General features: G+C 42.8%; 1 protein-coding gene across 15 annotated transcripts in view; it reads right to left on the bottom strand.

Annotated features, from left to right (window-relative positions):
• Fgfr2 (fibroblast growth factor receptor 2) overlaps positions 1-24,590 on the bottom strand; it is a 105,443-nt gene that overhangs the window by 34,111 nt on the left and 46,742 nt on the right. For 9 of the 15 annotated variants that reach the window (XM_004838802.4, XM_087185203.1, XM_004838804.4 and 6 more), the window contains 3 exons: positions 20,946-21,069; positions 4,667-4,857; positions 1,956-2,100 (listed from right to left, as the gene is read on the bottom strand). In XM_004838802.4, coding sequence (XP_004838859.1) covers positions 1,956-2,100; positions 4,667-4,857; positions 20,946-21,069 — 460 coding nt within the window. Of the gene's footprint in view, positions 1-1,955; positions 2,101-3,276; positions 3,425-4,666; positions 4,858-20,945; positions 21,070-24,590 lie in introns of all 15 variants that reach the window. The other 6 variants (XM_004838805.4, XM_004838801.4, XM_004838803.4 and 3 more) reach the window with 1 other exon arrangement.

Below are 24,590 nucleotides of genomic sequence, written 5' to 3'. Positions count from 1 at the left end.
AAGCAGGCCACAGAGTTAGGACACTGGAGTAATGCACTGCAACATTTCTAAAGGAATCAAACGCAATGACCAGTCTTTAGGCAAGGTGGGCTTCCCAAAAACTCAATGCTGCAAGATGGCAGAGGGCACAGGCCCACTAAGTGTCTCTCCAGGTGCAAATGGATAACCAGTGCTCTTCACTTTACCACCAGGGTGCAGGTGGTCACTGTCTCCAGCCTCAGTGGCTCCCTGCCATCAGTGAGCAGCTGACACCAAGCCACAAAGGGCAGGCTACAAGGCCACATTCTGTTAGGCATCTGGGCAGAGCAAGACCATCAACTGCACCCACAGCAAAGGACTGCTTTTCATGACAGCCTCTGAAAACAAGTCAAGCTGAAAAATCTTGAAAATGAACATGCCCATTTTGTTTCTGTCTTCCTGGGGCAGGCTTTCCAGAGGAAGGCTCAATGAGATGCTGTACCCCAGATGAACACAGTTCCCCATGAAATGAATATTCATGCAGTAGGCTGCCCAAAAAAGCTTTAGTGATTTATTTAATATAGTCCAGCATGTTATTTAATTCAACAAATCAATGAACTTAATATAAAGACTGGATTGTTTACATGAAACCATTATATTCATAATAAAGTTTATGGTATTCCTTAACCATTAAAATTTTGTGGAACTGGTTATACTGATAGGTCATACAACCTTTCCCTTAAGAAAAAATACAAATGGGAGTATATACATATATCCTTAATTTAGCACCTTCTTATATCAATTTCCAATAATGCTGCTCCCTCCTTTGTCCTCAACGGACAATCTATAAGCAGTGTATTCCCAAGTAGCATTTTTCTCAAACTGGATTCTTAGTTAACGGGCTAGTACTGTCAGGCAAATTGGTTAAGCAGTGCCAGCAAGGCACTTGCACAATGCAGCACTGCAAGTAAAAGCAAGCTCAACAGCAGTCTCATTGTTTCAAAGCAAATATTCACAGAGCAGATTTACAATAAAAGGGAAAATGGATGCAATGGTATTAAAGCTTATACATTTTAATCAGAAAAATACTTGCAAGATAGTCAAAACTCTCAGCAGCACAGCACAAAATGAAATAATCAATCTATTTTTACTAGATATAATAAAACAACCATGCAAGTAGCCACTGTATTCTAAAAATAAGGAATTAATAACTGGAGTGGAACATCATAAGCTAGCAAACCACAGTCTATGCAAGTTTCACAAAGGAAATAATAGAGGCAACAGCATCAGAGAGGACAGTGTTCATCCAGAAGGTTTGACTAAACTAGAGATGTCAGTTAAAGACTTAGACAACAGCAAAGTTTAGGCAATAGGGCTTTGCTGATATTTATTTCTCCACGAGGTGGAAATAACATCAAGCCCAAGATGGCATGAGCATGCGCTGCAGTAAAAGCAAACTAAGAGTCCAACCTATTGAAACATGCAAGAAGCCACCGATTCCCAGGGTAGGTAACACACTGCTTCTGCACACCTACATTCAGAGGTGCTTCCCCCAGGCACCCCAGGATACATCCATCTGCTTACATCTTGTTGAAAATACAAAGTGGGACAAGAAGAATAAACCACACGTGGGATTTCAGCAAAGTGGAATATGCAATAAGAAAAAATTACTTTGCATTTTACAAAGTAATTTCAACTTGTTCCTTAAGAGAAAAGGGGATAGGCTAATTTATATATTGGCTCAATGACTCACTAATAATATTAAGATCCCATTGGGTTTTAAGGGTGAAATTTCACTTGATCATAAATGGAGTATAGGACCTCCTTGTAACAGAATTTCTAAGATAACTTTCTTATCCCTGGGGGATCATTTCGAATTTTTTAAATCTTTATGCAAGGATAAAAGGGGCTATTTCTGAGAACAGAAGCTGTGTTAATTTTATAGCAATCAACCAAGAAAAGGAAAAAAACCCATGGAGAGAAAGAGCAGTATATACCTGGCAGAACTGTCAACCATGCAGAGTGAAAGGATATCCCAATAGAATTACCCGCCAAGCACGTATATTCCCCAGCATCCTCAAAAGTTACATTCCGAATATAGAGAACCTCAATTTCTTTGTCCGTGGTATTAACACCGGCAGCCTAGAAAACAAAGGAAGCAAGAAAAAGGCTAGACAACACAGGAATGATTGTGGAGGGGGCCTTGGAACCATGAGGCCTTGCACCGGCCGCTCCAGGAGGTGCTGGCCACTGGGAGATTCCGGCTGCAGCCCATCCACAAAGCCCACAACCAAGAAACACGGAGAGCCACTGGCCAGCTCGCCTCTGCAGGCCCATCACCACACCAGCTTCACCACCTAGACATGCATGCAATCAGACACATGGAAAAATCAACCCACAGAGGTCCATTCTCCTGGCCTTTGTTTTGGTTTGGATTTAGGGTCGTTTTCCAAAAGTATAATGCCCAAAGGCTAAGCTCGGTTTGGGTCTTGTTGGCTGCAGACTCCCACATTGAAAAAAGGGTAGTTCTATTTAAATTGTTTTGTAATAAGATAAAATACTACAGATAAGCCCAGGTGGACATCTCACACATCCCTCTGGCTCTGTGGGAATGAACCAGGGTGAAAGGGTGTCTTGGTCACAAGCTCTGGTTAATTTTACTTTTGCAAAACCATCTTGCTTACATGGCATTGAAAGAAAATCGAAGGAAACCATGATCTTGGCAATAGAAAAAAATGGACTTCCCCTCCTTTTTAAATTATAAACATTTGAATGTGAATCAAGACAAACTAAGAAAGCCAACCTTCTTCTTTCAGTAGCATCGAGTGGTATTAACCAGGGGAGGTGAACCATCCTCGAATGTGGAACTATGGAACCAGAGAAATACTTTGTGGGACCAATTAGATTATGAAAATACTTCTCTACAAACCTGGGGTAGAAGAAAATATGAATTCTGCTGACCCTGAAGTGTCCAGATTCGATGTGCAGGTGTGTGTTTAATGTGGTGCTAATGTGCAGTCATCATGGGTAATGTGCAGCCCAAACAAGACAAACCAGAAGGAACAACTTAAAAAACTGGGTGAGGGTGGAGGGGAACCTTTAGAAGAAATTAGAGCAAGCACTTTGAACGCTGTGGGCATTTTTCCATGGCTGCTGGCATTGTGCCAGCTGCATCACCGAAGAAAGATTATTATAAATATTCCAAGGCCACAAGAGTAATCCTACAAGCTGCCTGCAGTCTCCCAAAGCACCAAGTCTTTTCAGCTTCTATATCCAGCTTTCTTTTACAAACAAAAACAAAAACAAAAACGTTGTTACCTTGCTTTTTGGGCAGGACAGTGAGCCAGGCAGACTGGTTGGCCTGCCCTATATAATTGGAGACCTTACATATATACTCCCCAGCATCCGCCTCAGTCACATTGAATAGAGCCAGCACTTCTGCATTGGAACTATTTATCCCCGAGTGCTGGAACAGACATAGGAGAACAATATAATGGCCAACCAGGAAGGACTCGGTGCTGTCTATGGTCCCACCACCAACACACCACAAGAAAATAACCTCCATTATGGCTCAAGAGCTGTGCGTTGAAGAAGAACAAAGTCAGTCAAGTGGTAAACAGTGAAAGTGACCTGTGGAGGAGGAGGGCGGAAGGATGTGACAAATAGCTGGTGGAATGGGCCAGCAGTTCCCCAGGTTGGTCATCTTTCCCCAGATTTCTGGATCCTGGGTATTGTTAGCTGGAGAGAACACTTCATTCATTGAGAGTTCTTGGTTAGCCATCGATGGTTCTATTGGAAGATTATTCTTTTTGAGGATATTCTCTATGAGGAATTCAGCATGATAGGTATGGTAGCCAGTGGGTAATAAGTAGCAGTACAGATTCAGCTGCCACAGGCTATAACATCCTGAAGAGCAAGCTAGATCTAAAAATTCAAGAAGCTGGCCAGGCATGGTGGCACGCACCTGCAATGCTAGCACGCAGGAGGCTGAGGCAGGAGGGTTGCTATGAATTTGAGGCCAGCCTGGGTTACACAGTGAGTTCAAGGTCAGCTTACAATACATAGTGAGACCCCCTTCTCAAAAAAAAACAAAAAAAAGAGAGGCTGATGCTCTGAAAATGGAGCTTGTAAAAACAAAAACAAAAAAATACAAGGGGAAAAAATTTTTCCTTGTCTACCTTTTCATGGACACAGAAACATGTCCCAAAGTTTATTGTCTAAAACACATGGCAAGTGGATTTCAAAGTTTAAAGGATATTTTGAAAAAAAGAAATCTAAATTGTTTCTAAAATGTGGATATTAAAATCTGATCCTAAAGTCATATCAATAGAAATCAACATCAGAATAACAATGAACGCTAGTATGGTGTCTAAAGCTTTCCAAGTTCTTTCCCCTCTACTTCACTGGGGAGACAGTGTTATGATCTCCACTTTCAAGACGTGCAGCTGAGCCTAACAGTCTCATGTAAGAGCCCAGGCTGATAAAGAGCTGAACTATCTGACTCCAAGTTCAGTAGCTTTTCCCTAGCTCATAGCTCCCTTCTGAAATCTTATTAGTAAGCCTAATGCTCTGGTAACTTAACATACTCTACTGGCCCATCCAAAAAGGGAATCCACTTTTCTCAAATCCAACAATAAATGGAAGAACTGGGCCAACCCCACAAAGGAGTCCCCAGTTGTGGGCCCCTTGGGATTCAGAAAGTTCTCACCTTCAGAACCTTGAGGTAGGGCAGCCCATCAGGCCCGTATTTGCTACCATTCTTTTCTACATGCTTGATCCACTGGATGTGGGGCTGAGCGTCGCTATAAACTTTGCAGACAAATTCCACGTCCCCTCCGACGACTGTGGAGGCATTTGCTGGCAGTCCAGCTTGGAGGATGGGCCGGTGTGGCGATCGCTCTGATGGAGAGGGGAAGAAAGGAGGAGCGGGGATGGGAGGAAGACAAACCGATAAATAAGTGCTGTTGTCCAGAAGGCTGTTGGGGGCTTAAGCCAAAAGGCCTCTCATCTGCTGGCTGACTCCTTTGGAATAACAGAGCCCCATCCACAACAAAAACGACTTCAAAGGAGACTGCTGGAGTGTAACCCTTGTAAAAAGCACAGTTATTTAGAAAACCCAGAAAATAACTTATTACATCCCACATTACTGGTTATGCATGGCCACCTAATGAACAAGGGGAAAGATTTTGACAATCTAAAAGACAAATGGTAGCACAGGATGGGTGACTCTTATTCCTCTAGGGATGATCTCCAAAACTCACCTTAACCCTAGGCTTAACATGATGGACAAGTGACAAAACTACCTTTAAGGATATTCTGAGCACCAAAAAGGGTCTCCTGATATATTTCTAAGATGCTCCAAGAAGACTTGCGTTCCTTTTGTTGAAAAGTAAACTAGAAACTAAAGGTCAGAGTTATGAAGAGACCATACTAACACACGGATTTATCTCTTTTCTTTATCATGAATCTCACTCCCTTTGTTGGCTCCTTATTCACAGCCACTAATCTGATAAATATTAAGTTAGATGTGGCACTGAAAGAGAGTGAGATGCAGCTCTCAAGTGCAAGCTGTGTTAGCCTGTCTGATAGGAGGCCCCACAGGCAGATGCTTGCTGTTTCCTCCTAGCCCTCATTTCTTTTGCCTCTCTTTCTTTATGGAGAAAGTTCTCAATCAGGTATGCCCCTTTGTCTTATGCCTAGGAAGTTTTCTCTCTGCAGAAATCATGTAGGAGCAACCAAATCAAGGTGTGCTGGCAACTAGACACATGGCTGTTCGAGATTTAAGTACTGCCCAATTTAAAAATGGGCCAAGGCCTTTAACAGATACTTTTCCAAAGACATACAAATGGGCAACAGGAACAGGAAAAGATGTTCATCATTAACCATCAGGAAAATACAAATGAAAACCATAATCCACCTTGCATCTGTCAAGATAGCTTCTACCAAAAAAAAAAAAAGTATTGATGAGGATGTGAAGAAACCCCTTATACACACTGATGGCGGGAACACAAGTGGGTATGGCCACCTACAAAAAACAATATGGAGCCCGCTCAAAAAGGAAAAACAGAATGACCATATGATCCAGCGATCCCACATGTAGGTATTTATCCAAAAGAACTAAAATTAGGATCTGAGACATTAGCAGTCACAGCACTGTTCCTAACAGCTAAGATATTGATTTAACAACCTAAATGTCCATCAACAGATAAATAAAATAAAAAATATAATTTCTCCATACAATGCAGCTTTTATCAAGAAGGAAATCTTGCAATGTATGCCAACGTGGATGTACCTGGAGGACATTATGCCACAGGAAACAAGATAATCACAGAAGGTCAAATACTGCACCATTCCACTTATAGGAGGCATCTTAGTCTTGTTTATGTATTCAAAGAGTAGAAGAGCCGTTGCAGGGCTGAGGCAGGAGGGGAAATGGAGAGTTACTAATCAAGGGGCATAAACTTTCCATCCAGCAAGATGAGTAAGTTCTAGAAATCTTCAGTACAACAGGGTTCCTAAGCTCAACAATAACAAAGTATACATTTGGGCCGGGGATTTAGCTCAGTGGTTTCGCCGCCTGCTGCGCAAACACAAGGACCCGAGTTCAATCCCCGGTTCCAAACAAAAAACAAAAAACAAACAAATAAAATGTGTTAGGATAATAAATCTCATATTTAATGTTCTTACAAGAATAAAATGAAAAGAATCAAGTAAGGCCAGACTGCTGTGTGATCTTGTCTACACAAACACTGTAATTATAAACTTACTGGGATCTTCCTACATGACAGCTCTGTGAAAACCCCACAAAACCAAATAATCAGTCCATTCCCAACTCCACCCCCAACACCTCCACATACTAGCCCTCTCCCTCCCTTTCTCTTCCAACTATTGCTACCACTGCCCTTAACTTCCAGTTTAAAAACTAGTCAAAGGAAATGAGGAGCCCTTAGCCAGCCCAACATATCAAAGACATCTCCACGATGTACCTAAGGACCCCAGTGTGCTGCACTGGGAGCAGCAAGTTACAATGATAAATATCTAAGCCTATTGGAGCCTTTCAGATTAAAATATCATCCAGTGGAATTTGCTGGATAAGAGCCAAACCATGTGCAAATTGATTTTACTGCATAAGCTTATGCTGGCCCTTAAAAACTTTTTGAAAAGAAAAACTGCTGGTAGTTACCCTTTGCACATTACATTCTGAAATCTCCCATCACTTCACAGACACCTATGTTTCCACACTGCAAAGATAAGTATTTCAGAGCCCCAAAGAAGTCATTCATCTGTTCCAATATCACTGGTGTAGGCTGAACAGAGAAGCCAAAAGTCAAGACTTCTAGTTTTTGAAGGCAGAAAGCTCAAAGCTTGGTTTCTTCAAACATCCACAAGAAACCCTAAGACTCTGGCTAACAGGTTTTCTCAGAGATAGGTCATAGGAACCTGTGTACTCCTGAACAGCCCCATTCATGTGGGAAGGACAGAGTTAAGTCCACTTACACATGCTGCTCTTCTCTCTTCTCACCAGGCCTCCTACCAAGAGATTTAACAGTAGGAGGGAACCTGTCCGCCGGGCTGGATATTACCAGCCAACTTCACAAAATATGCTCTTTTGTACCTGTCAGATATGAAGAAGGTTTATTCCTTCCCAGAGAAAAGTGTGTTTTAGGTATCAATTCATTCCTCGGCTCAACTTTCCAGTTTTGCATTCAAATACATGCGTGTTAAGATAAACACTGATAGCTGGACTAAAATGTCTTTTCTCAGAAGCAAAAGTACTATAAAGGTCTGGGGATGTTGCTCAGGGGTAGAGTACTCGCCTGGCATGCACGAGGGTCTGGGTTGTAAACCCTAGACCCCCACCCACAAAAAAAGTACTATAAAATTTTTAATGTTATAAACTAGATCTACTAGTTTATCAAATCAAGCCCTCTTTCTTAAACATACGTGTTTCTAATAAATTGTTTCACAAGCAAATACTGTGCACTTAATACCAAATAATGATGCCCCATGAACAACGAGAGCTTTTAGAATACTGACGTCTCTGGCTTGCACCAGACTTCGGGGGGAATCAGTCACTGAGGCAACCCTAGCAGGGCCCATTACAGAGCTGCAGTCTTGCTTTACTTGTGGCCAAAGCACTGCTGGGCTCCAGTTATTAAGTTATTCCATTGCTATCCAGGCTATTTTCACCAAAAGGAAAAAAGAAACCTTTGCAATGGTTTAATGTTATTGCATTTGCAAATTACAGCATACCGAAAGTTACCGCTTGCAGTCTTGAATTCATCTTTCCAAATTTTCTCACCTTATATGAAATAACCTCTTAACCACCCCTTCTGTCCCTCAGCCCTTTCTCACTCTGGGTACAAAAATTGCAAGCAGGATCATTCTGTAATAGAAACCTTATACCGTCTTCCAAAACTTATTACAGCTGCTTTTGGTATAAAATGAAACCTCAGAGAATGTTATTTAAAATGTTTTTTAAAAGTCAGTAGGCCTCATGTTTCGTTTCTCCACATCAGGCTTTGATTTCCTTTGCAACCTTATTCTCTGCCCTTAAACAAGTCAGAGAATGAAGCCTGAAACATCTTGGAAAAGGTCCCAGGATGCCAGCATCTGCTGAGTGCCATGTTCTTCCCGTCCCCTTCGTCACCAATCTTCCCTCGTGTCCATCAGTCCCTCAAGAGTGGCAATCAAGAAGTGGATGACACCACCTGGACTCCTGATCTAACTTCTAGAGTTGGGGTAAAAGCCAAGTACAGATGGCTGATGAGGAAGCAGGTTGGGCAGCACAGGCAGCCCTGTGTGGCCTTCCCAGTGGGGTCACGGGAAGAGGGCAAGGGCAATGGAAACAACGGTCCTCCCATAGCCAACCTGCTCCCCTGGAACCTTAACAGGCCCTGAACAAACTGAACCCTTCAGGTTTGCAACTTTTCACATCAAGTCGAAATAAAAAGGATTAGTCCATGAATTATTTCTGGATGAGAGACGAAAGCTCAGAGCTGGCTCAATTCTTCCTCTATATGATAATGAAATCACATCTTCCCCACAGGAAGGATTTACAGCATTAGACAAATTTCTTTTACAGCATGTTTAACTCTCTGATATTATATAAAACAGATTTTTCTTTTTACAGGAGGAGTGAAATAAATACACAGAAAGCCGAAAGGCTGATGAACAGCTCACCTCTGTTTCTTGACTGCAATTTAAAAATAGACAAGATTCTGAGCTCAGCAGGTTGCAAATGTACAATACATGGGCCTGAAACAGGATGAGAACCTTTAAAATAGCAACTCAAAGGTCCCTGTGTGCATTCCAAATTAAGACACAATGGAAAGCCAGCCAATGGGTGCGGCTGTGGCCCATGGGACAGTCGGCTGCACTGCTGGAATGAGGTTTCACCAAATAAATGTGTAGTAAACAGACTGAAGTGCTCTAAAAAATAATTCCCTCCCCGCCTTTTTTCTCTCTCCTTCCCTCTTGCTCTCACCCCCTTTTTTCAAGTGTCCACTTCACTAAAGCAGAAAGCCCAGCTGCTAAGAGGCTAAATATTCAGATTGGCTCTCTCTAGTCTTGCCCTGTTGTTGGGAGCCATAACCCAACTGAAGACTGCAGGAAGAAAACACTGCCTAACTTCATTCCAGGAGGTAATGGGGAGGGGGGAATACCTGAGTGACAAAGAATAAATCTTTGTTAATTGACCATTGAAACTTTATAACATGCCAGTCGTCCTCTGGACATAATAATATGTTTGCTCATAAGAGATCTACAGCTTTTTCTCTGACATGGCAAAAGCCATAAAAAACGTCCAGGGAGCAGAGAGGCCTCATGTCTACAGGCTCAGTAAACATGCATCCCAGGGATCAGAAGGAGAACCAGGCTCTTAAATTACACCTATAAATTAATCAAGCCCAGAGCTCCTGCTTTCCCAACACACATTGGTCTCCTAAGTATTTCTCCCCAAAACTTAAGCAGCCATTGTGACAAAGAATGAGTTCAAAGCCACTTTCTCTAGCAGGAGCACTCAAGTCACACTGAGTCCTCAGTTCTGATCTGGAAGCCGCCAGTCTCCTGCTCTCAGGCACCCATTCACTGAAAAAGCATGGACAGCCTCGCCTGCTCTGTCTTTAAATTAAAATCAAAATTTAATTACCCTTCCTTCAAAATGGCAGTTTCTTAGCAACTGCAAGGACTGAATAGAGAAAGTACATTCTGCAATTTGGGAGACGAGGGAAAACAACTAAGAATTCTTTTTTCTAAAGCCCAGTCTAGCTTTTTTTCTAAAGAATAGGCGGTGGTTGCTTTTGTTGCATAAAAACGCACTAAACCAGTTAGCATAAGGCATGGTTGTTAGGAGGAGGAGGCCGATCAAAGCCTTCTGAAGTCTGAGGAGCCCGATAACCTGCTAAAGGCCTCACGCTCATTACAATTAGTAGAATGAGTTCATTGCCTTGTCAAGACTCTGCCTAATGCTCTCAAACCAGACAGGCTAAATGCAGCTGGGTTCTGAGTTTTGTTTTTCCTAAGCTTTAAAAGTGATCAGCAGAAAAAGCTAAGGCTGGGATAGGGAGGACATTCATAAAGGGTCCCAGTGCCCATACAGATATAGACTTTAGAATATGGGGCACCCTCAATTACTTTTTGAAAAACAAAACTCACACTCTGTGAAGGTGACTGGTTTGCTGCCCTTTACTCTTCTGATTTCCTTCTTTCCCCTCTGCTGTCTGGGTACCCACATGTTCCCACCTTCTGCTTGGCCATCTGCCTCTGGAAAGTCTCGTAGTACTGAACTGGGGATCCAGCTGCCTCTGAAACATACACACATCTTTTCGCAGAGACAGCAACATCTCCGGAACAAGCTTGTTTTGGGAAAGATGAAGCGTCTCCCCTCCAGCGTTAAAGTCACAAGTGACTTATGGAGGCTGCACCATGTGAAATGCTAGAAGCAAAACATCACTAATTCCTTTGTGCTTGCTCGATGGTGTGGACAAGCAGAGTAAAGTGCTGGCTGGGGTTGAGTCTAGGAAGACCCAAGCAGGTGGAGGCAAAGTACCTTCACTAATTAATGTCACAGACTCTATGATTTGGCTTGGGGCTGAGTGGCTTCTACCTGCTGGGTGCCAGTTTGGATCTTCTTGGGCAAATTACAAGAGAAGGGCTCTGTGTTATTTTTACACCCCAAATGTTTAAGATGCTCTGAACCCTGTACCATTCAAAAGTTAAAGCAGAGTGGGTGGCTCTTTGCTGACCACAAAGTTATGCCGAATTTAGGCTTAAAGTGCCTCTCCTTTTGTTGAAAGGAGATGTGGCTTTGGCATGGTGAAAAAGTTCTGGAGATAGACAGTTGTGATGGTTTCACAACTGGAATATAATGTCACAGAGCTGTGCACTTAAAATGATTAAAATGGCCACATTACGCATCTCCTACCACAATTAAAGGAGTAGTGGCAAAGGTGACAATATCGTGGAGTAAGATATATTCTAGGATCATAAGATAGCAACATACTCAGCCAAGTGTATTTATCTTGTCCTTTTTATTAAATGAGAGCTTTTTTTTCTCAATACAAAGACTCTGTATGAGGTTCATCCCTGTAATGACTTTGGCGTGGATGCTGATGTAAATTCAGACGTCAGGTATTCACATGCTCCCTCCTGAGGAGCTGCGGTAAACACAGCTGAGAGCAACCCTGCTGCGCAGGACACCAGAGCCCCAGCATTGCCACCTGCCTAGGGGGAGCGGCGGTCTTTCAGGAATGCAAGATTATCAGCTGGTGTCTGCAGAGCTGGCTTTCCGTCCTGGGAAAAGCATGTTGGAAAAGTTTTTTTTTTTTAATTGCTCAAGAATTAAATATATTTCCCTTGTTAGAAAGGCTGAACTCCAAATTAAGAGTATCTCCTCTCAAATGATTACGAAGAAACTAAAAACCAAATCACTAGAGAGTCCCAAAAGTCAAAATGAAGATCATTAGGTTTACAATAATTCACAAATATCCATCGAAAAGGGTCCAGCTACCTACCTTTAGAATCTGTCCTAGAAAAATATTCACACAGCTGCAAAATAGGTGTGTGCAAAGCTTGTTATTGTAGCATTATTTGTAACTGGAAAACAAATATGATTAAGTAAACCTAAATGTGATTAAATAAACTATACTATATTCACATCAAAATAGGACACAGTCAATTAACAATGAAGCAAATGGATATGTACAGCCATGCAAAGATGCCCATCCTACAAATATTAATAGGTTTCATCATCTAAAAATCTTTTCTTCTACAGGAAGACTAGAAAGATCTATGCTAATCTCTGATGTCTTGCCTTGCTCCTGGGGTAAATCAAGCAGAACGAAAGGCTTTCAACCCATCTGAGCAAACAAGAAATACCTCCCTTTGGTACAAACAACATGAGAAATTTGACAATGAACCTCGTTTGTTTTCTTGGAGACAAAACACAAGAGACTGAAAATAATTGTACTTTAGATACTTCTTAGTACAAGCATCACCTAAAAAGAGCCTGCAAAATTGTCACCCCGATCACAAAAGGATCAAAACCAAATTCAGCTTCTTTCTTCACTGTCCAAGCCAGACAAGATTCTTCCATCAGCCCCTAGACCACCCACTAATGAACACTCAGCATTGATTTCATATACAGGATGGTTTTATTTCTTTTAACAAAAATATAAAATTTAGAGGACTAAGTCCTTCACTTTTCAGTATCTGCCCAAAGAATACACCAAACCAATAAAACTAGAATTTCCTTTTCACATAAAGTACAACTTCCAGAAGGTTCTTCCAGAATAACAGCCAATGCTCATCTTTCAAAAGATCACTACCTCTCTGATATGATGGTGGGTATGTCCTGGTACAAGCTGAGCTGTATTTGGAAAGAACAGAATTCCTACAGGCTTTGTGCAAGAGAATCTTACAATGAAGATGCTCTGGAGAAAGAAACAAAAAGTGGAGTTCCAGCAGGATCCAGAAATCTCCACATTCACTCATCATCTTCTCATTGTGACAGCCTGTGGTCTTTTGCACAGTGAAATGAGAACTCCCAGAGGACAGTATCTGTGTCTTATTCAAGTGACTGGCACCCCCAAGTATAGACTACATGGACATTATGTGCTCCAGAGAGGATTCATCACTACAATACAATAAACAGACAGTCTGGGCAGTGCTCTGTTCTATCCTCTCTCCCCACACCAACACAGTGACATTCTCCTGCCTCATCCCTCTCTTCTTGGAGAAACAGAGCCACCTCCCAATAGCAATACTGATGTCCTTAGCCATCTCCTCCTCATAGCCTCCTGCACTTGACTTCCTATTGTGAAAGGTGTAACAGTAATTCTTGAAACTACCCTTCCAAATCAACTCTGATGCCTAAGTCAGGAGCATATCCCTGTCGCATCCTTACTTCTTGATTGTAAATATAAAAGAAGCATGCAGATGGTGAATACTACAGTGGGGCATTCTAACCGAGGGGGGATCCATGACAGCACACCAAAGTATGTATCATGTAAAAGGGGAAGAACACACACAATGGCATACCCACACTCACATCTCCATAAGAGATGAGTGCCATAGAACTTCCCAAGAAGGCTCTCAGTTTATAAAGGTAGCCACTGATTAGGAAATATGAACGAGTTAGAGAAAAACTGCATATTTCCTACTTCGTACTTGGAAATACACTAAGAGCTACAAAATTCCAAGAATAATTCATTCAATCATTTTTCTGTAACAGGTTGAATGTGCACTATCTGAAGTACAGTATCTGGAACTAGAAGTGTTTCAGATTGTAGCATTTTGAGGGGCTTTTGGGGGGGGTACTGGGGATCGAACTCAGGACCTTGTGCTTGAGAGGCAGGTGTGGTGCCACTGAGCTAAATCCTTGGCCCTGCAGCACTTTTTGAATGTTGGAAGAGTTGCATAGATTTTATCAGCTAAGCATCCCTCATCTAAAAAATATCCAAAATCCCAAATACTCCAAACTCTGGAATTTTTTGAGTGCCGATGTGACATTCCATGATGCAATGCAATTTACATTACACTCAAAAAGTTTTGAACTTCAGCTTTTCAGATTAGAGATGTTCCAATGCTTGTATTCCAAATGTACACACAGAAACCTTGGTAAATTATAGCAGAGTGCTGCACACAGCGACTCTGCCATGGATGAATGGCCATCTTCACGCCAAGATTGCTCCCAAGCTCTGATAAAACAGTTTTCTCTCTACCTCATCTCTATCTGCATCTGCAAGTATGGCAAAGAGACCCTCTTCTTACAGAAAACTGTAAGACATTAACCTGATTGTACACTTCTACTTCTTCTTTGCCACAACATAGATTCAATGCCAAAGATCAGAGAATAGACCAAACATTAGCCTCTGTCCAGCCACCTCAGCCAGGCCTCCAGCAGAATCAAAAGCAACACAGCTTCCTCCTCACCTATAGCCCAAAGGGTGCTTGATGGTTTACAGAGAACAGAGAAAATGCTGATATGGCCAAATGCTAATATGCCCATCTGCACTGCCACCCACATTGACTACCACCTGCTCTCACCCCTGGAAGGAAGAACTGCTTGCTGAGTGTGTATTTCTTTGGTAGTCGATGCACTAGTAGTGACCATGCTGCCCACTGGCCAGCCTTTGCTCCAGGAATCCCCATTGTGAAACAGGAAAGAGGAGCCACCCTGTAGCAATCAAATGCTCATTAAACAGTAGCTACCAGAGGGAGTTTGGAAATCTCTGCCCTGGAGGAAGGGCTGACTGACCACTCTGTCAATCAAGAACAGCTGTGTGTTACAGCCCGGGAATAGAAGTGCCATAGGACTGCCTAGTAAGAGTCCCTGGTGCACTTACTTACTTACTTGGTGCTCTTATTTATAGCACCACACTCCACTCGTGCCACCTCATCCCCCCACAGTGCTACAAGAAAAGCGGATTGTCGCCCCCACTGGGCAGATGATGGAACTGAGGGTCAAGTGCTGTGCTCTGCCAAGATCATAGCGCTAGTAGAAGATGGAAACAGGATTCGAACTCCCTGCTCCCACCAACAGCACTACCATGTAATTCCCACCTGACCTCCAGAGGGGCTATCTGGCAAGGGACCCCCTGTGGGCTGACCATGGCAGCCATGGCTTGGAGAAAAGGCAAAAATGGCTGCCAAAGCCACAAAAGCAGCAACAGGAATGTGCTCCCTACCCAATTGCTGCTCCCGGGCCATGAGTCCACATTCACTCAAACAGCCCACTCATAGAGGTACTCACTGTGACCTATTCCCTAGCAGATGACCTCCATTTGTTTCCAGCTGAGAGGCTCTCTGCCTCTCTTCAGCTAGATTTCACAACCCCAGAGATAGCACAGAGTGGCCATCAGCATAAAGCACCAAGTCTTAACCTTAGAGCAAGAGCTGGGAAAAAAAACAAAAAAGCCAAGTATGGTGGCACACATCTGTAATCCCAGCACGGAGGAGGATGAGGTGCGAGGATCAGGAGTTTGCAGCCAGCCTGGGAAACCCTGTCAGAGGGAGAGGGGGAGGGGGAGGGCAGACGGGGAGGGGGCGCTAGTTGGTGGCAAGACCATGATTATGAAAAGAATCAAATGAGGTCTGATCAGGAGGCCTCAAGGTCAAGGGCCATGGGGCTCCAGTGCTGAGACCCAGCAGGTACCAGGAAAAGCATGAGCATTCCAACCTACCAGGGAAGTTCAGACAGCTCCAGATCCTTAGTGCTATGTAGCTTAAGTGCTTCTATCACGGCTACTCCTCGTCACAGAGGAACAGAAGCCACAGAATGATGGAAACTAGGCCTTAGATGTGGTCTTCCTCAGGAGAAAATGTGCAGTAAGGACCTAATGCTGAAAGCTTCAGTAATAAACTCACCATTTAATTAACTAGCAAGGCCAGCACCATTTTCTCATTGGCTTAAATACTACTCTATGCCAAAACCATAGAGGGTCCCAGATTCACTCTTCAGATGTGATGCGAGGGACTCTGGCTTTTCTGTCCCTTCATCTCTGCTCAGGGATTACACTAAGCCTTTGTCTTCCCAGGTCCCAGTCTGCCCCTGGCAGAAAAGAATTTGCGCAATTTCTCCTTCTCCCACTGGGAACCCCCTGCCAAAAGCTCAGGGCCAGGTGTCAGTGTCACAGTGGGCTTATCACTTATCAGTCAGTGCTTGGAGCAGGCGACTCCCCATTCCTCCTGAACACACACCTGAGGGGGAGTCAGCGCAGGACAGATTTCTTCGTGCTTTCAGGCTATGCCCCATCATGTCTGGAGCCGAGTTACAAAGGATTTATGTCAAGGGCTAGTGGATAATGCCATTCTGGTCCGCCACTGAGCAAGTTGGAGCTGGTGGTAAAGCCAGGGTGATCTCCGCCCAGCCAGAAGTAAAATGCAGCCCCTGGTGGACCCCAACCATTCACTGAGACACTGGTCTGCTGCTTACACTTTTCACTGCAGGGTGGGGGACAAAGTTCTGGAAAGTACATGGCTAGCCAGGCAAATCCAGAGGTACCATCTCTATTCTCATTGTACTTTGCCCTCAAACAGCAAACGCTTGATGAAAAAGCTACCCTGTTACCTGATAGTCTCTGGGAATCCAGAGCTGGAATGTCCAAGAGAAGGAAACCTTCACAGGGTCTTCATGCGTGAGAAAGAGCAAACAGTCTTTTGAATCTCAGACTGCATCTGTGTGTTTATCTATATGCCTGTCTGTGTCTCTCTCGTTTTTGGTTCAGAAAAGAACTAAACGTTGTGTGGCGCAGCAGCAGCTCCTACTCAGAGACCTGTGGCTACAGTCATTGCTGGTCCACACCTAAGTGAACACAACATAAAGGAGTTGCCTGCAATCGGAGCAGCACTGACCTAGGAGCCAAGAACACCTACAGTGAGACCCTAGCTCCACTGCCTTCTCCAAGTCCTTGCATGAATCATTACGCCTGCTGGACTTGAATTAGCTCTGCTGAAGATGGGGGGGGGGGGGGTAAAGAGGCCAACTCAATGAACTTCAAGCATTTGAACTCTATGATTCTCTTCTACAAGTCCAGTAACCAGATTAATCTCAGGATGGCCTTGATGACCAAGGTGAAAACTACAGCAGGATACAGGGACATCAGCTACTAGCCAGTTCTGTTGGTCCCAAAATGGCTCTTGGTTTGTTGAGTAAGACTTTCGATAGAGACAAATAAAAGCTAGTAAAGATTCCTTCCAACCCTCAAAAGAATTCAGCTTCAGAAGGAGACTGGCACCTTTGGCTAGCCACCTATGTATGTACCAATGTGGTGTTTTCACCTGCAAACTCATCTGATGCCTCAGGACTAGTGTACTGAGTTGAACAGTGGCTCTAAGAAGAGATGCCTGTGTCCTAACCCTTGGAACCCATGAACATGACCTTGTTCAGAAAAAAAGATCTTTGCAGATGTAGTTAAAGCTATAGAGATTAGATCATCCTCGATTTATGGAGGGCCCCAAATCCAACAACAGGTGTCCTCTTAAGAGAAAAACAGAAAGATTCAAATCACACACTGAAGACCTCCTGAAGGTAGAGACAGAGAGTGGAGCAATGCATCCCCAAGGACTGTTGATAGCAGCTGGTAACTGTGACAAAGACACGACACCCAGCAACACCTTGATTTGAACTTCTAGGCTCCAGAGCTATAAGCGAATACACGTGTGCCATTTTAAGCCAAAGAGAGTGGAGTCATTCGTTACAGCAGATGGTGGAAACTAATACAACAATCACAGGAAGGAGGTAAGGATCATTATTCCCATATTACTGATGGTAAAACAGAAGTTCAAAAGAGCTAAGTAACTTGTCCCAATTCACCCTGTGCCCAGAGGTGTCCTCTGACATACCTGCTGCTGCTGTCACAACAAGCACATGAGTCTCAACTCCCTCAGTGTCAGACACAGGGAAAGTGCGAAGAGTCGATGGCTCATCCTAGGTGTGACTTCTTGGTGGCAGGGCCCTATAAAACCCAGGGCATCAGCAGCCTCACTGATGAACCATGGCAGAGACTTAGCACCTCCCGCAGCCAGCTACTTTAGGGCAGCCTGTTTTATTATTGCCGCAATTACTGAGATGTGGAGCTTCACACTACTTTTCCCTCATAGTAAATGGCTGAAAAGTAATGGTGTCAATTTTAATGAGGATCAAGCCAGGCTTCTAAAAGGGCTCCCATAAACAAAAGCATTTCTCTAGCTCACAACAATGGCTTGCTGTTTAATTCCAGAACACAGGAATGTCACTTAAATTACATGGCTTTTACATTAAAGTGCTTATGGGAATGCCTTTGCAGAGAAGAATTTCAATAAAAAGATCTCACCCATTTCGATGCTTCCTAATATCTGACCCACAAGTCTAGGTAGCATAGCAACAAAAATAAAACCTCAGAGAGTGTGAGCAAGAACAGGACTTTGTTTTCACTGGGAACGAAGTAGTTCTGATTCTCTGTGAAGCAGAGAGGTAGCTCAGAGGCTGTTATCACCCAGAAATTTATTAAATTTGGACCTGTGGGCCACAAGAAATTCATTGTTTAAGCCTGAATCTTTTTTGTTTCCACTTGCTGAGATGCTCAGAATGACTGCCAACCCCGTAATTCTAGGAGACTCTTTAGCTGACTCAATTCTTATTTTATTAGTGCTTCTCAAAGCAATTACTAGAGTTTTGAGCAAAGATGAGAGTATTTCACACCTCCATCTTTACTGAAAATGTCTTATACTCCACTGACTTTTGGCTACTATTTACAAAGAAGGTTCAAGGCTTGGAAAATTATTGGAGTTGAGCTTTAATGGATATTCCCAACCAGCATTGTGTCATTATTGGCCCGCATTTGGCTGGGCGAGCTCCCAAATTTGTGACATAATCAGGCCTCTCTCTGCATTACTCCATCCACTCCACGCTCCCTCTACATTACACTACTGAATCATACCCTCTTTTCAACAAGACTGATTGCCAGGGGATTAACATTAGACAGCACAATTCCATTATTCAGCAGCCCAATTCAAATCCCAACCCTAAACTCTAAGAGAGATTTCAGGGCTTCACAGGGATGAGCTGCCAGAAAGCTCAGAGAGGAGGTGGGGCAAGGGGCTTTTGGATGTTTTACATAACAACTCCACGTAAAACCTGCTGTAAGCAAGAGCCCAGGGCTGGAATGGTCCCAGCTAACTCAATGAATAATTTCCAAGCCTATGCAAACCCATAATCCCAGAAGATTGCTTTAGCACAATTATTTTTTCCCACAATAAATTACTTAATTTCAAAATTAGGTATTTAGAACCTTTAGCCCAAAGTTAAACTTTCTTTCCTTAAATGAAAATATGTCACATTAAATTCAGTATATGTGAAACTCAAAGTAAATTAGTAAATGCCAAGTCATGTGCTCTTTGAGGAATGGATTTATAGTGCCTCGATGCCAAAATAGATGTTACCTATTTTGTTCTCATTTTTAAGTGTGTTCCTTCTCTTTGTCTTTGTTTTGAAAATACCTAAGTACTGCAATTCTAAGAAACATACTATAAATATCTCTAGGAGAAAAAGAGGCTTCAAGACTCATTATTTTATGACTGTCCACAGGATAAACACTACACCAAGCCCTATCAAATTTCACATCAAGACTTCTGAATAACTCAAATGTTCAATACTCTTTCCCCTGAATACTTGTATACAAATAGAAGTAAAGAGCATACCATGCTTTCTAAGCAGAGGGTCTTGTGAACTGAGCTTCATTTAACCTGACAGAAAATCAAAATGGTTTTCTACTTAGTTTTCAGTTAAACTAAACCTATATAATTTGGTTAATCCAGTTTTTGGAAAGGTTTTTAGTTAGTGGCTCTTTGGGCGATCCAAATATCTATGGAATCTCTTTCTTCAAAGAGGTTACATTTTGTGAAAGGGAAAGAAAAACCCAGGAGTGAGATAATGCCAGGGGCACATGCAGGCGAAATGATGCAGGAGAGACTTGTTTATAGAGCACAGTGGGTGGGCATGTGTTTCTGGCATTACCGACAGTCACATTAAAGTAAAATAAATTCTTGTGAGCTTTGAGTTAAATCTTTAGCAGAAGTCAGTAACCTACGTGTAGGGAAGGGCACATCAATCAGGTAACCCAAAGAAATGGCCTAAGGACAGGCAGCAGATTGCGAGTCATATGAGGTGAAGAGTCAGAGAAACAGCTGCAACACAGAAGAGATCTTAACCCACCACCCCTGCACAATGTGACAATGTGACAGGTGGCAGGAGCAGATTCACGGGTCGGAAATTCTCTGAGACAGAAACACCTTTTCTTCATCAGTTACAATAAAAACCCATCATAACAGGCAAAACTTGGAAGAAATTTGACTTTCCAAGACAACAGGCTATGTGATCTTTAAGAAGTTTAACTGAAGTGGCTTATTTATCTGTGCACTCTGACAAAAACCTATTTATAAACACGTATGTGTGGTTCCCTTTTCACAGAGAAAGTACCTTCCAGGAGTAGACACTGAACTGGTGGTGTCTTACAACTTTCTTTCGATGGAAGTGAAGGGCCAGCCCCTCGGTGTTGACCTTTTAATAGACAGCTATAGGCTCAGTCATAATACCTTTTTCTTTACTCTTCATTCTACATGACACAGTTGCCCTTCTTTAGGTAGTTTTACCTCTCTTCTAAAAACAACGTTCTTGTACATTTTGTCTGACCCCTTCACCCTGCACACACTACCATTTTTCACAGTAATCTCAGCTTCCAGACATTTCGCACATGTCCACCTTATAAAAGATGATGCTTGGGAACCAAGAGGATCGCACAAAATCCATAAAGCCTGGGTAATCAGGAAAGAGAACATTGTCAGTGACAGAAGAATCCTTCTCAAGTGACAGCTTGTGTGCAGAAAGAAGGAAAACAAACCAATTCTCCTTAAACACTTGGGAGAAACAAGATGCACTTTTGCAGTTTCAAATAACTGAATCTAGAATACAAGGTACACAGCTGCCGCACAAGGGGAAGCAAACTCACCAACAACATCGAGGTGATATGTGTGATTGATGGAGCCGTATTCATTCTCCACCACACAGGTATAATTGCCTTTGTCAGATGGGACCACACTTTCCATAATAAGGCTCCAGTGCTGGTTTCGTACCTGAAAAGATAAAAGTAAAGGTGGTTATTTAACCATCTTAGCACAGAATACCAGATACTTTGCTTTCTTAATTTAGAATGCAGTTGGTTGGGGTTGGGAGATAGCTCAGTGGTAGAGTACATACTTAATATGTGCACTGCCCTGGGTTCAATCCCCAGCACCAAAAGGAAAAAAAGAAAGAAAAGAAGGAGAAGCTGGGCATTGTCTACATTCTAAATAGTCCTCATAATTAACGTGAAAATCCTGATCCTCACCATATGAACACCTGTGAGGCAGACACTGACACATCAGGATATACAGTGGCATTCAGGGATATCAGAGTGGGTCTGCCACTGTCATGGGTTTCAGGGGTCATCCGGGAGAACCCAAGTGACAGGAGGTCCACACAGTATCAATGCCCCAGAGCAGGTGAGCTACCGGGTCACACATCCACTGGCTCTCCTTGGCCCTTGTAGCACCCAGGGACCTCGTAGTATCAATACCAGTAAGCACTACCTGTGCCAGGCATTGCCTTGAACACTCCCCTCCTGCCTTCAATAATTTAATTCTCCCACAGAGCCCATGAGGCAAGTACTTCTATTCCTCCTGGAGCTATCTGGTTTGAAAGCCCTACATTTCTTTCTTCATGGCTCTCAGATGCTATCTGGAAGTCTCAAGATGTCTCAACCGGAAACACAGGTCCGTCCCTTCCATCCCTGGGAGTGGCTGAATAGTGGTTACATGTTCCTGATATATCCAGAATTCCAAAATATGGGAGCAATGAATCCTTACAAAATTTAAAAGTTCTATATCCACCTGTTTGCAGTCCTTGAGACTTTGCAAAGATAAGCAGCAGCACATGTCAAATAAGCTAGTGTGACTCCTACCCACAGTTCTGTCAATATGCAAACAGACTAGATTCTAATGTCCTCACCTTTTGAAAATATTTCAGTAGCCTCATAATTTTTAACAAGTATAAGTTTTCATTACTAGGACAAGGTGCAAATTTCAGTATCTTTTAGAATTCAGAGATTTAATATTTCTTTCCAAATCATTCTTGGGAATATTGAAAAAGGCACTCCAGAGAAATGCAAAGAAAAAATTTTTAAAAAGCCTAGGCCTAATAATTGCAACTATCATTTCAGGAATTTCAACTGACCTGAATGATACCCTGAGCACTGCAAGTGTCTTCAGCCTTAATCACACAAAAACCAATAATACAAACAGAGCTTTCACAAGCACATGAGTGATTCAAGGAACTAAACTGGAGAATGAAGAAAATTATCCAATAAGTAGTCCATTATAAAAACCCAAGGGCAGAGTAAGCAGGCCCAGTGATCGGCCTGCCAACAGAGATAAGAGATTGTAAGAGCCCACTACAGCACCAATGTTTTCAAGTCAGTTACTCTATTCTATGCAAGCCATGACTGCAAAGTACAGTTACAGCTGTTAAGCTCAAAAACAAGATCACTGTTCGTCACGGACAGTCTTATGAAGGATCGCTGAGTGAAGGCTGGACTCTTCTAACAGAGCACAAGCAATGAGTTAAGAATGAGTTTTGAGGCCTGGCATGGTAGTGCACACTTGTAATGCCACTCTCTTGGAGGCTGAGGCAGGAGGATGGCCAGTAGAGCCCAGTCTGAGCAACTTAGTGAGGCCGTTTTAAAAATTAAAAAATAACAAGAGTTGTGTACAGTAAAAAGTCCTAGGTTCAAAAACATGACCCTAGGTAGTCACCCTCTCAGGTGCTACCAGGCCCCTGCACAGTTATGGAGCTTGTCTCAGAGTCCAACATCACGGATCTGGTGATAGGAAAACTGATTCTCACTGTTGTAAGTGAGATGTGTATCTAGCAGTAAAATAGATCTGAGGGCATCTGATCTACAACCGAGAAGGTCTGTACTCACAGAAGATTCGCTTTGTGTTCTTGGCTGGGCCACAACTTGTAAGAGAACCAACACATGGCACTGGGTCTCCCCTTAGGAGAGAAGCCCTCTCACACATGATGGGTACTCTGAAGGAGGTGTGCATACCAAATTTTCCAGTGTACTAAGAGAACTTTCTATATGCTGGCCTCTGAGTGCTATCTGGAGCTGCAATGCACAGAGGATGGGAGAAGCAGGCACTAGCTCCTTGACTTAACTGGAGGTAGATAGGCCCACATGGTGGGTACCTTACCCAAGCTCTCAGGGCTATCAGAAGTGGCTTTATCCTTGTCACTGAAGAACCTGTCACATGAAGGGTAACTTAGGGATGCAGCCACAGGCCCCAACGTCACCAAACCATGTAATCCAGCATGTAGCCCTGCTGTAAATACTAAGTTCTTTGAGCCCCCGCTCAAATGTCATGCCCCTAAGCCCTTAATCACCACAGTGCCTATTTCTGGACCCCATCCAAACTGTCAATGTCTTTCTTGCGCTTGGATCCAGATTTGGCACACAACGAATTCCAAATGGAACTGAACCTGAACCACATGGAGAGGGAACATCATCTGCCTAGGCCCAAGACATTAAATATTGGCATACACAGCTCAGCCTGGCAGCTGCCTGTTTTGTCCCAAGGGAATATGGGCAGCCAGTCTCTTGTTGAGGGTATGGCATTCTATGTAAGGTTCCTCTTCAAGAGACCATACTCCCTGAATATTTACTTACTGGAGATGCACTACAAATATTAATAAGTTAACACTGATAAAATGCTTCTATGATGAGAAGTATATTTACCAAACAGGATGTTTCCACCCTTCTAGAGCCTTGGTACTCAATACTGCCCCATGTGATGTTAATATTTATTTTCTCATACCACTGCTCCAGTATTTGAGTCTTTGACATGCCACCAATTGCAAATTATGAGCTGTGGCATTTTCCAAATGGACATCCTTAGAAGCTGCCAACAGTAGGGCTTTCAACACTTTTGTAGGGGATATCCTACTGTTAATTAGTGGCTACTTAACAGCAAGCTAAATGAATGGAACAGTAACTCTATAAAAATGGGAAACGAAGGTGCAGAGTTTTGGGGTTTACTAAATCACTATGTTTCTATACTAAGCTTTTATGTAACCCTAAAGAGACAACCCTTCTAACAAAAATGTAAGACACACCCTCCAGAGTGTGAGAGAGAGAGAGAGAGTGTGTGTGTGTGTGTGTGTGTGTGTTTTAATTTCCCAGATCATCGTGCTACAATTATTTCCCAGTTAGGTCAAATGATGCTGTGTGCCACCTCTGCTTTCACAGAACAGGGATTGTAAATACCCAATAAACATATGAAAAGATGCACAACCTCATTAACAATCAGGGAAATGCAAATGAAAACAAGAATAATGAGACACTGCTATTCAACAGCTGATTAACAAAAATTAGAAAGATCATGTCATTCAGTACTTGGTGAAAATGGAGATAAATATGGACTTAAGTTGAAAATGGGAACAGAAATTGAGAACAAAAATTTTGGCAAAATAATTTGATGGTACCATTAAAGTTAGTAATACATATATTTTTTGACCTGGTTAATGCCACTTCTAGGAAATCTAGCCCACAGAAAATACC

The sequence above is a fragment of the Heterocephalus glaber genome, unplaced genomic scaffold, assembly GCF_053883595.1.
Source record: "Heterocephalus glaber isolate CG9 unplaced genomic scaffold, H.glaber_assembly_v1.0 deba00001497, whole genome shotgun sequence".
Classification (NCBI taxonomy): domain Eukaryota; kingdom Metazoa; phylum Chordata; class Mammalia; order Rodentia; family Bathyergidae; genus Heterocephalus; species Heterocephalus glaber.
Note: the sequence above shows the minus strand (reverse complement) of the source record. Positions and strands in the feature narration are given on the sequence as shown.